This window comes from Sebastes fasciatus, chromosome 5, assembly GCF_043250625.1.
Source record: "Sebastes fasciatus isolate fSebFas1 chromosome 5, fSebFas1.pri, whole genome shotgun sequence".
In the NCBI taxonomy this organism is placed as follows: domain Eukaryota; kingdom Metazoa; phylum Chordata; class Actinopteri; order Perciformes; family Sebastidae; genus Sebastes; species Sebastes fasciatus.
Window position 1 is genome coordinate 17,879,986 of NC_133799.1, and position 17,889 is coordinate 17,897,874.

General features: G+C 40.1%; 1 protein-coding gene across 2 annotated transcripts in view; it reads left to right on the forward strand.

Moving 5' to 3' along the window:
- Positions 1 to 11,478: 11,478 nt before the first annotated feature.
- LOC141767779 (disintegrin and metalloproteinase domain-containing protein 10) overlaps positions 11,479 to 17,889 on the forward strand; it is a 40,251-nt gene continuing 33,840 nt past the window's right edge. The window contains exon 1 of one of the 2 annotated variants that reach the window (XM_074635401.1): positions 11,479 to 17,191. In XM_074635401.1, coding sequence (XP_074491502.1) covers positions 17,131 to 17,191 — 61 coding nt within the window. In that variant the 5' untranslated portion in view covers positions 11,479 to 17,130. The remainder of the gene's footprint in view (positions 17,192 to 17,889) is intronic. The other variant, XM_074635402.1, reaches the window with a different exon arrangement.

A 17,889-nucleotide genomic window follows, 5' to 3' on the forward strand; every position in this document is an offset into this window, starting at 1 on the left:
TGCCGGGTCACAAACTTTCTCATTTTACAGCTAAACAGTACACTACAGGATGTTTCTGGAAACATTTTATGGGAGAAATAGTTATTACAGTAACAGAATATTAACTCATATTTGATCAGCGCTGCCTAGTTTGACCGTTTGATCGGAGTTCATGAGTGATTGACAGCTGCTCAGAGTCGGCAAGGCTCCAGCTCGGCTCTGATTGGTTGTTTTCCTCCGGTCTGTGAAATCTAGCAGATGCCATTAGGAGCACAGGAGGACACAGAGGCACATGATTTTTTTTCAGATTACCTGTCTCATGCATTACTGAGAGGATAGAGTGACCGTTTTATAAAAAAAACTTTTTTGTAATAATATTTGCTCCAATTCTACCCACTGCTGCTTTAAAAGGACAGTGACATTAACACAAGTGAATTGTCCCGAGTGTGCATGTTGCAATTGGAATCTATTAAATCTGTTGACTCTGTTGCCACTGAAAGCATCCCCTCTGTCCTAAATGTGAGCAGCACTAGCAGCAGCAGTCTCCTGCACTGATTTATGAGGCTGCAGCTTTAAGACTCCTGCTCACACTGTATGAGTGTTGCCATGTTCCACCTCTCACTGAGTAATTCGAGAGTGTAATTTAGTGTTTTCAATATCCTCTCCCAACGCTTCAAGTATGCTTTCCCTCACTGCTGCTCTGCCACAGAAATGCTGCGGAGGGGCCCAGACTAAACACGGAGATATTTTGCAAATGCAAGTTGAGCCGCCAATTCAAGTGTATGCTTTGGATTTATGATGGAGAACGGGGAGAGGATGAGGAAGGAGAGGAGCCGGGAAGACTCTCTGGACTGAAAGCTTAACAGAAAGGCATCATGGTTTTAGCAGAAGTGATGCTTCGGCCCCTGCGGTAGATCATGAGGTTCCTCATAACTCCTATGGCCTAGAGGTGGAAGCATACGTCAAGACTCACCTAGACAGGACACCACCTGGACTCTGGTGACACACACACAGACAGTGAGATGCTGCTCCTGTGTAACACTTTGTCTGTACAAGTTTCCTGTATGACGATGAGCTTCTGTCGTGACCCCCCCAATCACCTGCTCACACACACACACACAAACATACTCAAACACATCCTCTCCAGGCATTTCACAGATATTTGAATCATAAACTAACCAACCAGAAGTGAGATTGCATGTCTGAACACTTCGCTGTGGGGCAAGTTCAGCGCGTCATTGCTGGTAGTATTGATGAAGGAGAGATTACAAACATGCACATACAGCTGCATAAAGTGATGCCAGACGACTGTTACACAATTTCACTGTTTTCTCGTCATCATATCATCACATAATGTGCATCTGTGCATGTGTAATGAGCCAAATGCCTCGGTGAATGTGTTGTTGTGCACAATTTGACTGTAATGAATCTGAAAAGGACAAGTCATTGGTCCCAATGATTATACTCTCACTGCTTAATAAGTTTATAATCAGTGAGCAATAAGTCAGCGTGAATGCAGATGAAGAATTTTTCGGGCCAGCTGGAGACAGGAACCTGCAGTTCAGGTTTAAATGGTGGGAATTTAATCTCATAAACAGGAATCTGATTGCTCACATGTGAAGTGGTGAGATCAGGGAGGGTGACGTAGTTTGTCTAACTTTACTTTCTCTGAGTCTGACAAACACACTGTGACCGAAACCAGACTCGTAGATCTGAAGGATCCCAACAAAAACATCGTCAAAGTCTAAAACATTAGTTTGGGGCAACCATGTTTGTGATATATGGTCTAGTCTGGTCTTGTAACATTTACTCATTAATCTAGAAGATTAATGAAAGTGTTTTTACACAACACACGATGAGCCACTATCTGTGAATGTCTGATTATGCAACAACTTCCTCTGCGTAAAACAAGTGAGAACATTCATGAATGACACATCCAATGAGCTACCTGAGGACAGAGACAGAGACAGGCAGAAAAACAGATGACACAGAGACCAATGAGGACATTAGTTTGTAATTTGTACTCTTAAGTTATTGCTCATGATATACATTAATCAGCAAAATACTTTTTGAAAAAGCTTGAAACCATTATGCTTCATTGTCTGTATTCCTTGATTATTTCACCAGGCTAATCCACTAGGTGTTAAAACTGCTTTCCAGGAAGCCCTGGTACACATACAGTATATACTTTAATTCTTTCCACTGTGCCGTCAATACAAGACATTTGTAAAAGTTTTGTTGAATCCAACCCTGTTATGTTACTGCAAGAGCGCATATACAAACTGTGTAATTCCTGTCATTGTAATTGCATACAGCAATACTTTATTATGCTTGCTGTAAATGAATAGTGTCTCCTTTAATATTTGGCCAGTAACAATTTGCAAATACACAACATGCACTTTGTACTGCTTTTGTTGTTCTTGATCTTGGAAACTCATGGTCCACTATCAGTTTAAGTGTAAGCTATATTTAGAATATTTACACCGGTTTACCTTGCCTTGAGACAGCTTTACAGTCAATGTTTCCGACGAGGAAATTAATCTGTTATCTATGCTCTCGCCAAACCAACCAGACTCCATTGAAAAAAACAGTAATTTTTCCTCCAGAACACGGGAGTTGCTGGTCTACTGGTCTGGAGTCTGGTGGCTTTGGCAAGAGCATAGATGGATTAAACGTCTTCAGTTCCCCGTCGGAAAGGCCTGCCGGCCCCGTCCACAGCAGTACATTGCTTTGGTTCCATGCGGTAACTCCTGTCTGTTTCTCCAAACTGGGGGCGTGCAGACCGTCATCTACTGTAGGTAATACACTGACTATGAATAAGTACCTCACACAACCCCACTTCAAAACACCCAAACTATCCCTTTAACCAAGGTCGCAGCACGGTTTTTGAACTGTAAGATTTTCGTAGTACTAAGAAAATCATACATTTTACATTTTATTTATTAATATAAGTGTTAAATTACATTTTCTTTCAATTCTATCTCCCTACATTATGTTCTAAATGTTCTTCCAAAAGTCTTCTCTACACTGCCTGCTTTCTTATTGTGGTGAATATTACTAAATCCCCTTTACTTTATTTTACATTTATTCGCTTTTAAATTGAGACAGACTGACAGAAAGAGAGACATAATGATAGAACACTAACACCGATGAAAAGGAGGCTGTGTTTATAGTCACAGACGAAAAGGAAACAGATCGAGAAAGTCAGACTGGGTTCAGTATGTGATAGTTATGACTTCATGCTGACACACACGCAGCTGTAGCTCTGGCCGACTACAATTCACCAGAGCAGATTGGTCTTCAGCACTGACCTTATAAGGACAACATCCCTCATACTCATTTACTATCTGACTGACTGGCAACTGACAAGCCCACTGTTGAGGGAGGGAGGAACCAGGGAACCAAAGCTTCAACCTCAAATGATCTGCAGTCCCATAAAGCTGTGTTCATTATCACCGCTCCACACTTCTTCCCTGAATCCTCTAATTTTTTTCCTGTCCCCTCCCACACTTTAATTCCTCACACCCTTTTCCTTTCTGTCTTTACTTCCCTCTCTTTACTCTTTGTCCCCCTCATTACCTTATTTTCCTGTGTGACCGTGTGTTCACCTCCTGTTAGCTAAGGAGGTCAGCGCGGATCGCACACATGAACACACACACACACATCTGGCTGTAGCTGGATTTCACCACTTCGCTGAAAGTGTAAAAAGGAAGGCGATGTGTTTGTGTGTGTGTGTAAGTGGGAGTGACTGAAGGGTGAGAGAGGATGAGGATGGGCCCGGCCTCCAGCTCCAGAGTCAGAGAGAGGAAAGCCCTCCCACAGGAAACCAGCGCTCCACTCCACATGGCCTTTTAAGGTAAAAAACTCCCCAAAACTATTCTCACTGGGGAATAGGGCTAAGATATAGTCAGAGACAGCAGGGAAACGCAGGCTGGAAGCCTGTGAGTGAGGAAAGACTTTAGGAAACAGAACAAAATTCAAAAACTTTTTATCAGAAACCAAACTTGGAAGAAGGGAAAGAGTATTTCCTTCTTTTTGTAAATGAATTATGAGTGCAGCCATGCAATGTGGTTCGCCATAACTCACATTTTCATAACATTTCACTATCAGAGCATTTATGACTTGAGGCACACATTAGTCCTGGTCATGACCGTATCTTTATGGCAAAGCCGGTGACCTGCTGCACAGACATGAGAAACATTCACGTCGTCTGTCTGAGTCATATTAAGTGGAGAGGAGTGTGGGAAACAGACCCCATGCATTTCTTCCACATGGGAAAATGATTTGCAATTTAAAGCAACTGTAAACAAAAGATGCATCTAAAGCTATTATGGGAAATTGTTGTGTATTGTCAAGGGAATTACACAAGTTCCCTAACTTAATGTGTGTGTGACATGACACATGACCTGACTGTATTGTTGATTTAATTGCCACTGATGTCAGAGGCGTGTCACCAAGACAATTATGTTCAAATATTCACGAGTGATGCCAGGATGGTGTCAGGATAGGACCTGTTGTGTAACATCTGTAACACGCCTTATGTTGTTTTTGTTGACAAAGGCCGAAGAGAAGTTTTGGCAGCATGGCAGGCAACGTCGGTCTGAAGTCCAGAATGAAATATCTCAACAACAATTTTAATGGATTTCTGTGAAATTTGGTACAGACATTCATGGTTCCCAGAGGATGAAGCCTACCAGCTTTGGTGATTCTCTGACCTCACCTCAGACATTCACAGGCCCACCAGAATGAGATGACATGAGGCACTGCGTTGGCCAATCATGTACTTGTACACATTCCTGGTGGATTACTATTTACCACGCAATCACTGCATCAAAAGAGAAAATATTCGCCAATGCGATCATTTTCCAGACTTGTAAAATCCTTCATATTATAAACCTCTGTGTAGTGTTCTGGCATCTGCAAAGCCCTCAAATTCATGGATTTGTTACTCAAAGTGGACACCCTAGAACCAAATCTCATGTCTCACGGTGCCTGAAGCAACCATCGACTGTATCTAAGAAGTGGATGTGGTCACCGTGACCTCACCCATTGGTTTGTGGACCGCCGTTTTGAAGCCTCAATTTCAGCATTTTGGCTATTACCATATTGTTTTTTTGTTAAAGTTAAGGTGGAGCTAAGTACAACCGAACACTGAATAAGACATTTCCAGGCAACCAAAAAGGTTATAATTAACGTTCATGAACTGAAAATACACAGTGAAATGGTTAAAACACACGGACAACTCTGTGGTAGCAACCTGTCAATCACAAGGTAGCCACGCCCTAAAGTATACCCTGCTTTATGGTCTATTTGACTATAAATGGGACCATAACTTACTAAATGAACATCATGCTGTATTGAAGAAGACTTGAAACTAGTGATTGAGACCATAAACTCATGTTTACAATGTTTACTGAGGTAATAAATCAAGTGAGAAGTAGGGTCATTTTCTCATATACTTCTATGCAATCAGACTTCTTTTTGCAACCAGAGGAGTCGCCCCCTGCTAACTATAAGAAAGAATACAAGTTTAAGGCACTTCCGCATTGGCTTCACTTTTCAGACCCGGACGTTGGCCACTGGAAGCAACACACCTCCACCGGATCCAGAACTTGTTGTAACGCTGGGCTCAATGTTTATTAGAGATACTGAAGCTGTTCACAAACTGACTGTAAGTGGGTTACGATTGGCAGGTTGACACAAGAAAGAGCAAGACAGCTGTTTGTAACCTCTAAGCCTACTTAAAATTGGTGGATTAAAATAAAGCATACAGAATGTGTATGTGTGTGTGTGTGTGTGTGTGTGTGTGTGTGTGTGACCTCTGCCCCAACGAGGCCATGTCAACATGTTAACTCAACCCTTGGCTCCCTTTATTGCTTTCACCATCACAAAACACTGTGTGTGTGTCTGTGTTGGTGCCCCCTCATCTTACCCTCTGTTATCTGGCCTAACATTTGGCTCTGTGGCGTTGCTCACAGAGGATGTGTAAATAAAGAGCCCTGTGGTTGAATGGCTGTAATGAGAGCCTGTCTTGCACCAGTTATTCAGAGTGTTTATCACCTCATCACACTCATTCATGAGAGAGGGGCTGACAGGGAGAGAGAGGAAGGAGAGGAGAGGAGGGAGGGGAAATGTACAGTAGACCTTTTCTGGTGGCGGAGGACAGAGAGGAGAGACAGCCACAAAAAAAGTGGAAATAAAACGTATCTCACCCGGCACCTGGTATGATGAAGTGGAAAAGGAAGATATGAAATCTACAATAAAAGTGTATTCTGAATTACGTCAGATCTCATTAAAACTCAGTACATAGATATTTGCAAAGCTTTTACTGTTTGCTTCTCTGCAACCTTCTGCTCACTTTGGTTGTTTGAAGTTGGTAACATTTTATAATAAGGGTACAAACACATGTTTAGGTAATGCATACGCCATGATGATTTGCTGCATGAATTAAAGAGGATCTATTATGCTCATTTTCAGGTGCATACTTGTATTTTGGGTTTGGGCTAGAACATGTTTACATGCTTTAATGTTAAAAAGAAATGCTTTATTTTTCTCATAATATGGCTAACTGTCGCCTGTCTGTTTATTTCTGATGATCTGGTGAATATAAGTCAAATTCTCCTTTTAGCTCTGTTTTGGTCTCCACCCACTCCTGAGAAAAATATTTGATTCTGTAGCTGCTAAATGCTCCAATTCGTCAGCAGCTTGTTGCTAACTTAGTCTGCTAACTTTATCTGCTGTTTAGTGCCCGCTGTGGCCAGGAAACAAACTGTAAAGTTGAGGGTTGTAAAACCAAAACAATTAGCTAAAACAGGCTATAAAGATCTGTAGAGCTGAGGGGAACTACAGAGTTGGGTAATAATTCTCTGTGGGTTTGTCACATCACACACATTGGACCCAGTGTTCATATGAAAACATTGATTAGAGCAGCTTTTAAAGTAAATTACATGCATAATAAATATGCTTCTTGCAATGTACTACTATTGTTTTTGTAGACAGTATTACAATTGACCTCATGTCTTTCTAAAAGGTGAGTATCCAAGGACAAAGCTGTTAGCAGTTTAACAAAGCAACAAGGTTATCTTGGTGCCACACTCAGGAGCCCATGCAGGAAGAATGTATGACGTTATCCTGCAGCCATTCTGCTGATAGGCTGCTGATAGCTGCCAGCTCTGCGTGAACCCAGAGGCACTGCCACTGCCAACATAGTTGTTAGAGGTCAAAGGTCGCCGTATGAGTGATCAACACCCTTCCTGGATTAGAAATGAAACAAAAAGGAAGTCGAAGGTGTTGAGGAGAGCATGTGACGACTGTGTGAGAGTCATCTCGGCTGAACGCTGCCGTTAAATCTCACATGAAATGGATAAAATCAAATTCATTTTGAGTCAAGCTCCTCATCCAGACTCTAGTCTTACGGTAAATCTCTCTTGGCTGAACTTCACTCTCTCCAACCCCGGCACCTCATCCAAAACAATGCTCCCTGCCTCGACTTTAACCTCCCCAAAACTCTCTCTTCTCACCCCCCTCCCCTGCTCCCTCCACTGGCCGCTCACATTAAAGTCTGAATCCTGATACTGAAGGAACGCCCCGAAACCAGCGCTGCATGGGCTCGATTTGTGACTGCTGGTTCCTCTCTGTGGCAACTTGGACACCAGCCTGGCCTGAAATGTCCCTCTGGTTTGGGACTGAACTTCCCACCCACGTCAGCACACAATGGTCACTCCATGACGTCTTTTGTAAAGCTTGTTGCTCTCTCAGCTGCACCGTTCTGTAAAATCACACTCACCGTTCCAACATCTTCTCTCTCGACTAATTACCAAACTCGCGTTCATTTTTCACATATTTAGCACCTCTGTGTCACATACCAAAGTCACAGAAATATTGTCACATCTGATGCACTCTCTAGAACTGTTTTAAATGGGAACACCACCTAAATTAAGAATGCCAACGTGTTATTTCCATGGCCTAGGAAAGTTCAATCAATATGTGTGAACATGAGCTACTGTCTCTCAAAGCCAAAAACCAGAATGTATTACCTTTCCAGCATTTTCTTTTACTTTATGTAGTCTTTTATGCAGTGCTTGTGTTGTGAAACGTGCTGTAACAGCGTTGTGACTGCCATATCCATTTCCATTCGGTTCATTTGTGCTTGATAGAAGTCTTTGCGAGCATGTGGTACTAGTCTACTCCACCTGTCTCTTTTAACAGGGTTCCCGAGGATCCTTAAAATGTCATAAATTAAATTTTCAGAAATATTTACCCACAGTATTCTCTAATTGTTAATTTAAAGATGGGTATTTTACATGCGTTTCTCTTCTCTAATGGCGCCATGGTAATTGATGTAGGTCCTCTGTAGATGCTTGTGAAGCTCAGACACTTACATATATACACACTTACAAACATCAGTTTGCTGCGGTTGTGTCCATGTTATCCTAAGGAGATGCATTTAGACGCATTTAGATTGGAAGTCGGAAATACCGGCTCGGAATTATCGACCTCCGACTTGCAATGGATTGCAGCATTAGCGCTCTAGCTTTTAAATTTGGGAGAGTTGTGTTTTTACTAATATTTTTGGACTGTCTTAGACCAGTGGAATAACATGTTTGGATTTTGAAAATGGGGATAGTTCCCCTTTAAACTAGTCATCAGCATTAGCTACCAAGTTTTAAATAAGCCAATGGATGACATGAAAACACATTACACAAGCATAAGAATAATATACTGGTTGGTGCTGCTGACTATAGTGTGTGTCTGTGTGTGTGTGTGTGTGTGTGTGTGTGTGTGTGTGTGTGTGTGTGTGTGTGTGTGATGGTGGCTGAGAACAGGTCAGTGTCTTTTTTCGCCTCGCCCCCATACTGTTAAACATATGGCTTCATTTAGGGACTAATGGAAGGGGGTCATTTGTCATCACCAGTATAAACAGACGAGGACACACACACACACACACACACACACACACACACACACACACACACACAGGCCTGATCTTATTAGAGATGTTTATGTTATGTTGGCTCTTTACTCTAATAAACTCCCTATTTTACCATTTATTCCAAATTGTTTCAAAATCCCTTTTAAAGTTGTATTTTGTGTCAGCATACTTTTTCTACTTTTACTGAGTCACGCCCATCCTCCCTCCCTAGTAGAACATAATATAAGCTGGTTTCCCTTTAACCCCCTCCTGTCCTCACTGTTTGCTCACGAATGTAGTATAAAAGTGTGTGTGAGCAGCTCCCTCTGCTGGATTTGCAGAGTATCACAATTGTCAAGAGGCAGAGCACCAAACAGGCCCTGATTGTTCTTTCTCAGCATCTGTTTCCTGCAAGTGGAATTCATGTAGGAATGTGGTGACTTAGAAACTATGGAAATGAGCAACATGGTCCCCATAAATTCTGGGCAACACTTCATTTTACAGGTCCGCAAATTTCATGGTATAGGTGATAATTAGCAAGTAACCTATTTGAAATTTCTTTGGAATTGCTGCCAAATTACCCCCAATATTTACCTCAAAATGTATTAATAATAACTTTATTATAAACATTATTTAATAATATAAATAGCATATAATCGTTAAAATAGGGCCCTTGAGCTTGAGAAGCAGCTGTGCGCTGCTCTTCATCAGAGGTGGAAAACTAAAACTAATAGAAGACACTTCTGATTAGGCACTAATCTCACCATTGTGTGACTTATTATCTACACTAATGTAACCTGGTAGCTAATGTAATGATTCAGGGAGTTTTTAAAGAAATTTCAAAGAAGTTATTTGCTAATTATTATCTATTTATCAGCAGACATGGTTATAAAGCATATCAATTAACTTTGTGTTCTTTTCCTTAATCAAATAAATTACCAGCTATTGGAATAGCGGAATATAAGTATTAAATAATGTTTATAATAAATACATTTTCGATAAATTTTGAGGTAAATATTGGGGTTATTTGGCAGTAATTCCCCCAAAAATTCAAATAGGTTACTTGCTATTTATCATCTGCATGTCTGCCTGTACTCATTCACTTACATGTAAAGACAACTGCTGCTTCAATCAAAGGGAGGGGAAAAGGTTTTTATGTGGTTATGACGTCTTTAAAAAAAACTGTTTGTAGAAAAAGGAAACCATTCCAGTGAAAACCAGTGCAGTCTAGTGTTGCTTCCAGCTCGTACAAAATTCAACAAAAGGGCAAAATAATCTAGTTCATACTGGAGTGGCAGTGTGGCTCATCAGAAATAAAGCTCCTTTGACTGTTGCGTCAGTGATCAAAGTATCATTGACTCTGAGCAGCCTTGTGCTGGATCATGTGTACTGACGTATTATTGCAAAATGGCAAACTGTTTTTTTTCTTTTGTAAATAGACAAATAAACCAAAGTGGTACACATTTGTCAATATTATTACTACTACTATACTATTACTATGTGTTGTGTTAAGCAAAAAAAAATAATGTGATGATGACAGCGAAACTGTGGTTGGAAACATTGTCATTTTCTTTTTTTTTAAAATTGTAACAGAAAGTCTTTCAACATGACATTGACCGCACAACATTCCCAAATGTGTCAAGGTTAGTGGATGTGTTTTAAGGAAGTATTTTACTTCAGAGCCATACCAAACACAGTTTATCCTGATGTTTGCTGCAGACACTGCTCCAGTCTCTGCTGATAGTCCCTGCAGTTGTTCTCTAATCTTTTGTCCAAAAGACGTCGTCTGACTGGTTGTTTTGGGTAGGTCATGACCTTGGGCCCAAGATGGCAATGAGTAAGATATACACAAGACGGGGATATTGAGAGATTTGAGGAAATGCCGTATGCACCATTTAAAAGGTTTTACTAAATATCAATAAACAAACATTACTACATGCAGATCTTTGCACTCAGTATCAACCAGAGTGTGCTGGTTGCTTGTTTGTCAATTTGTCCTGACTTCATCCACTTACGTCATCATGATTTGAAAAGACAACATGAAACTTAAAAGTGTGTGTAGTGGCAGTAGAAAAAACTATATAAATGGGACAATGGGTCATAAAGTTAAAGGTCCCATATGATCATTTTCAGGTTTATACTTGCATTTTGTGTTCCTACCAGAGCATGTTTACATGATTTAAAGTGGAATTGAAACAGTCAACCAAGTTAAGCTGGTTTACTAAATTTCCACTCTAATGAACAATTATATAACAAACATGACAAATGTAAGCATTTAAAAGAAAAAGAAGCTTTGTTTCATCTTTTGTGGCAAGAGGTAGGTAGGTAGGTACTTTATTAATTAGGGGTTATTAATCCCAGAGGGGAAATTTCTGAGTTACAGCAACAAAAGATAGATCAAGCACACAACAAGATTAAGAATATAATAAGAATAAATAAGATTAAAAATAGGCATTAGCAATAAATACTCTTAAAAGCTGGTTAGCAAGCGCAGGTGCTAATGTCCAAATGTGATGCATGTCTGACTGCACTGGTGGACGGATGAGTGACAGTGTGTGGGTGTGTGTGAGAAAGGGGGGTGTTATTTAGTTAGTCCAGAGATGAGTTGTACAGTCTGATGGCAGTGGGTAAGAAGGACCTTCTGTGCCGCTCCGTGGTACACCGAGGTAGGAGAAGTCTTTCATTGAATGTGCTCCTCTGTCTGGCCAAAGTGTGGTGAAGTGGGTGGGTGGTGTTGTCCATAATAGCCAGCAGCCTAGCCAGCACTCTCCACTGGATCCAGGCTGACTCCAAGGACAGACGCCATGTCGCAGTACTCTAGCCTGTGACGTCACGACGTGGGCTCGGCTAAGTTACACAGATACAACAGTTTAGACCGTGAAAGACGGAGACTGAGGAGACACAGGACAGAAGAAAACAAAAGAGGGGACACGGTTGTATAGTTCCTGTGATGTAAATTTGAGTTTAACAATGAATAAAAGTCTATTTCATGAACGGTCACTGTTTTATATCTATGGTCTATATATTTTTGATTTGTGACATCACAAATGTACTGAAATCCTGACAGCTTGTTTCAAACGCACAGTTTCTGCAGGCTGTGTGTATTTCTCTGTGTATTGAGCATTTTGATACTTACACAGTATTTATATAGAACTTAAACCTGCTTTATAATTTAAAAAAAGACATGAAAATCTCACTTTTTACAATATGGGACCTTTAAAATTTTCATACATCATGCAACAAAGACAATTTCAAAACTCTATCGAAAACATTGAAAAAGAAATCATTATGATGTGCACAAAAAAAACAACATTAATGAAAAAGGAAATAAAGCTGCATATAAATTAATAATCCATGCAGCTCCATTGTCTTTATGCTTCATTTTCAAAAGCTTTCTCTAGGGGGAAGCATTGCATTACAAGTGGACTGACTATTGCCGTAAAACTCTGACACTTCCTGTCTTCAACTGAACTGAGAGATTTCACCAGTGTGAGGCTTACTGTAACAAATATGATGAACCTTCAAATTACTTTTTTGTTAGCTGCAACAAGGAATTAACAATCATGTTTCAAACTTTTGCAAAAATAACTTTGAGGCTATGCGTCTATTTTGTTTATAGTAAGATAACTGACATATTTAACCATGAATCGCATAGATTTATGATACATGATCGCATTCAACAAATGGTTTCCAGAATGTGCTATCAATATTGGTTAAATCAACATTTCTGGAACTACAATGCAGACAGAGCCATGTTGAAATATTTTGACAGTTATTCATGTTAAGAGCAATAAGTGTAAATGTGTTCACTGCACACTGATATACATTTGATTTGAGAAGAATTGAACAGCATGATGGACAAACATGAAGTTCTCAGCTGTCAGAGTGCAGGCGAAGGCATCAGCTGCATCAATAACGAGACAGAGATGGATGACAGCGGGCTTATCTGCACGGCTCGGATCTATGTCAACGCTTTGAATACAATGTGCTCATTATGGAGCGTGACACAGGCTGGATATTGTGCGGTGCCCGGGCACGAAGAAAGGAAACGCCGCGGCCCTTTGTGAAGTGGGTCAAGTCCATGAAGGGGTTAACCAGTTGGCTATGTCAGCAGAATGATGTGATTTGATAATTCCCATAGCCTATGAACCCTTCGAGAAGCAAAGAAACCTGCTAAGGGCCTGCAGTCGCACTAATTATCCCATGATCCTTTGTCTAGCACTAAATGCCGAGACATTTGTGGGGTCAGATTGGATGTCATGCGTAGTGTTGGTTTGAATTAGCCTCAAAAGCAACCAGAAACCCCCCATTAAAACACTTCAGTCAAGCAATGAGCAAACCTCATGAGAACTTCACATCATGCAAAACCAGAAAGTAGGAACGAACATGAATATTTAATGCAGAGCAGAGAATCTATATGTGGACGCGTTCCCAGAGCTGACAGGATCAGTTACACCAGTGCATACATCATGTAAGAGTTTGCCATTCATGTAACAAGAACTGAGATATAAACATTTGGGAAATCCCTTACGAAAAAGTAGAATACTTCAAGTTTATTTTATGAAGTATGCATAAGTAAAGTTCAAGTATATATTTCCCAAGTATACTTTATGTATTAAGTATACTAATATCAATGTACTAGTAGTATAGTTGTAAGTCTACTACTTTAATACTTCTTGGGACTAAATTTGCCCACTTTTTAGTTTATAAAAGTATACTTTTAAGTGTACTTTAAGTGTAAGAACAGTAAACTTTGAGTACACAACAAGTTTATATCTAAGTTTTATTTTGTACTGCAACTATACTACAAGTAAACTGATAGTTCACTAGTTTTATACTTGTATCCCACTTTATAAAAGTACTCTTTAAAATATATACTATCTACTAGTTTAATAGTTTTATACTGAAAGTATACTTGTATATACTTGTAGCCCACTTGATAGTTTATGGAAGTGCACTTTAAAGCATACTCTCAGTAAACTACTAGTTTGATATAGTAGTAGTTATACTAATTTTTATACTGCAAGTATACTTGTAGCCCACTTTTTCAGCAGAGATTCGAGTCTGCTACTCAAGAATACTTAATTAGACTTTTCTTAAGTACAAGTAGGCCTACAGGCCAAATATACTTGGACTTTTCTAAGTCAAGTATACTTAAGTATGCTTTTGTCAAGTACAGTATATCTCTGATAAGCACATAAAAAGTAAACTGTAAGTATACTCTCTTATTTTAAGTTTAAAAGAAGTATACTATTAGCACACTTGAATAAACTTCTTTTTGGTAAGGAACACTTGGGAAACAAGCATAGATTTCACTTTTAAATGCTTCCTCTGTTGAGATATTGGTGTTGTAGTTCTTTCCAATGTTCTCAAGTGAGGCAGAACAACTTTGAGCTTGACATAAATGCTGAGGTCAAATCCCATTTCACAAGAAAAAGCTTTCGGTAGCCTTTCCATCTAAAGTCAACGTCCTAGAGTTACCTTTCCACACTTCAAAATAAAGGTAATTACAAGAGAAGTAAAAGTTTAACAAGGGCCCTTCAGGAGGAGTAAAAGTTGTGCAGGTGTTCAACTTTTCATTACATTTTCATTTTGCTGTCAAACCTCTTAAAATAGCAAAACTCATTCAAATGCTTAAAACTTTGGTGCTCACTAGGACAACTTTAGGGATACCCGAGGGTGTTAGGTTGCAAGTACCTCCATATGGGAATGTGTGTGTGTGTGTATATTTGTGCGAGCCTGCCCTCGTGGGTGTGTCTGAATCTGTGATGTCATGGCTTGAATCCGGGTGATCCCTTCCCGGCCAATCGGTGCGAAGCAGGAGTTTTCTGGGGGAGGCAGTCGGTGGATGATTAGAGGACGGGGGAGGTTAAGCTCTAAACCGAGCTGTAAAACATTGACCTGAGGGAGTAAGTCAGCGGTGTAGTATGATGTCCGTAGTAGCGTCTCAGGCCAAGAACCTGTCTGTCTGACCAAAGTGTGACATCTGTTGCTGGATGTGACCCAGCTAAGATATAAGAAGTAATAGATAGTGGATGGTATGTCATCGTTGTAACACGACAGTCACATGCATCACGATCAGAATCCCCTAACACCTCAACAGAACTCACTGAGTTAATTATAATGGATGAATGAGATCAACGAATACTCTTAAATGTTTGTAGTAGAGTAGTCAAAGTTGACGCAATAATAATGCGTTAACGCAAATTAGTTTTAACGGCACTAATTTCTTTAAAGCATTACCGCAACTTGCGATTTTTAGGTTGTAGCGGGCTGAGTTTTAAAAAGCTAGAGTGAAGATACTGGTATCATATGAAACTATAAAAACCTAAGGAATCCATTGGTACCAACCATGTCATACTAGCTTGTCGCAAAGGAGGTTAAATAATGCTCCAAACTTACACAAAATTTTGGCGAGGAAAAACTGTCATGGCGATTTTCAAAGGGATCCTTTGACCTCTGACCTCAAGATATGTGGATGAAAATGGGTTCTATGGGTACCCACAAGTCTCCCCTTAACAGATATGCCCACTTTATGATAATCACATGCAGTTTGGGGCAAGTCATAGTCAAGTCAGCACACTGACACACTGACAGCTGTTGTTGCCTGTTGGGCTTGAGTTTGCCATGTTATGATTTGAGCACATTTTTTATGCTAAATGCAGTACCTGTGAGGGTTTCTGGACAATATTTGTCATTGTTATGTGTTGTTTATTGATTTCCAAAAATAAATATATACATACATTTGCATAAAGGAGCATATTTGCCCACTCCCATGTTGATAAGAGTATTAAATCCTTGACAAATCTCCCTTTAAGGTACATTTTGAGAAATTATGTAATATTTTCTCTTTAATTTAATGTTCAACAAACCGTTGTTGCTTTTCATCAATGCAGAAGTTCACACATCGAGAAGGCTTTTACTTTAATAGCATAACCTTTGTTTTACTTTACCTCATTTCAAGGTCAAATTGTGTCCCATTTTGAGACGTTATGGTTCCTCAAAATTACCTAAAGCCGTCCCACTTTGTTTAGAATGAGCCCACAATATACCTCTGACACAGTGTGAGTCATACAAATGATTACTTCCTTCCCATATTTGGAACCATTTTAGTACTTTCTCTACCACACAAGAGTCTATAATAAGACCTGTGGGAGGCCTTTTCCTTTGCAGGAAATACAGCAAATCAATCAAAGTTCAAAATTTGGCAATAATATCAATGACGCACTAATGCAAGTTCTTTTTAGCTACACATGTGGCATGGCTCGAGGGATTTCTCACTTCGGACGGTTGGGCGGTCTTCCACTTTGGTCAAGACTGAAATATCTCAACAACTATTGCCATGATTGCTACAGACTTTCATGGTCCCCCAAAACGACTTTCCTGATCTCCAGATTCCCCCAAAATTTGTGAGAGAAATGTCTCAAAATGTAAATGATCGGTGCCCTAGAATTTCTCCCCTTCAGGATGAATTGTTATATACTTGGTGATCTTTGACCTTTCATCTACAGAAGTGGTTCTCAACCTTTTTTGTGTCAAGGTTTCATTTTACAGGTCTGTAAATTTCTTGGAAATTAGATGATAATTAGCAAGTAACCTATTTGAAATTTCTTTGGAATTACTGCCAAATTACCCCAATATTTACGAAAAGCACAATGGCAGAAAGAGCACCGTGACCAAGATCTACTAAAGAAAATCCCTAAATTGCTAAATATATAAAGGCTTAGCATAATGGCTGTCTCAATGTGTGAGTGTATGCTCTCCAGGTGTGTACCTGTGGGCCATGTAATATTCCTAACACACTTTTACACATGGCACGATGAGAAGGGAGCCCCACACAAAGAGTAGCCTGTGGGCCCCTGAACACCTTAATCCGCCACTGATTGTAGGGAAATCCTACCCATCCTGCCTTTAAAATTACAGCTACAATTGCAAATGTTCATATCACTTTTCATATTTACCACACCACACTTACTATTTTAGTAAGTAATCCTCTTACAACTGTCTTTCAAAGCCCTCCTTTAACAGTGCAGATAACTCATCATATGCTCGTAAACAAGTCTGAATATGCCTTTCTACTGTCAGTGTTTGCATCTCCTCTGGCTCCCAACTAGTCACATTCCAGTGAGGGACGGCCACAGGTAGGAAGCTGGTGAAAGAGAAAGGTAATGGGATGAAAAAGAGAAACGGGTGTGAGCGAAGGAGGAGAAAGAAAACAAAAACACACCAATGAGGAGACCATGGGGGTTCAACACTACTGGCTGCTGCTGCTGTTGGTCGCCTGCCGTGAAGGGATTACAGGTAATGTGTTGGTGGGGTGTTCAGATAAGATAAGAATAAGTGTGTGTGTGTGTGTGTTGTTTGAGTTTTGTGTGTGTGTGTGTGTGTCAGTCTTGCGTGGGTGTGCATGTGGATGTGTTTGTATGAATATGCAGTTTTGGGCTTCTGTGGTGGACTGGCCTCTTCTGGGCTCAGACGTGTCTCAACCTGTCTCCTCAGGAATGCAGCAAACAGGAGCTTTCACGCTAAACCTGTCAGTGATGTAGACATGATGTTTGGTTTACGTAGTTGTGATTAATGTCGTACAAGCGTTTATTAAGGGTTTAGGTAAGTGTGATTCACTCAGGAGGGGCAACAGTGATTACCACCTTGTACAGGAGAGCACAAGCCTCTTCCAAGGCTTTCTCCGGTTAGTCAGCACTTTCACCGTCAACACTCAGACGACAGATCCGTCATCAGTCATGCAGTCATAAACGGCAGTCCAAATTTGGTCTGACGGTGGCAATGGGGTAAAATCACAAAAGATTTTTCGGTTTATTGGTTTTCATCGGGAGCATGAATGTGCTCACCAAATTTCATATCAATCTGAACATTATTTTCAAGAGTTGTCACAGATAAACAATAAAAACAAATAAACTAATTTATTGCCAGTTGAACAAATCTTTTACATTAGTATGTTTTTCGTTGTGCTGTTATCTGTCCCCATTTGTAACTGTATA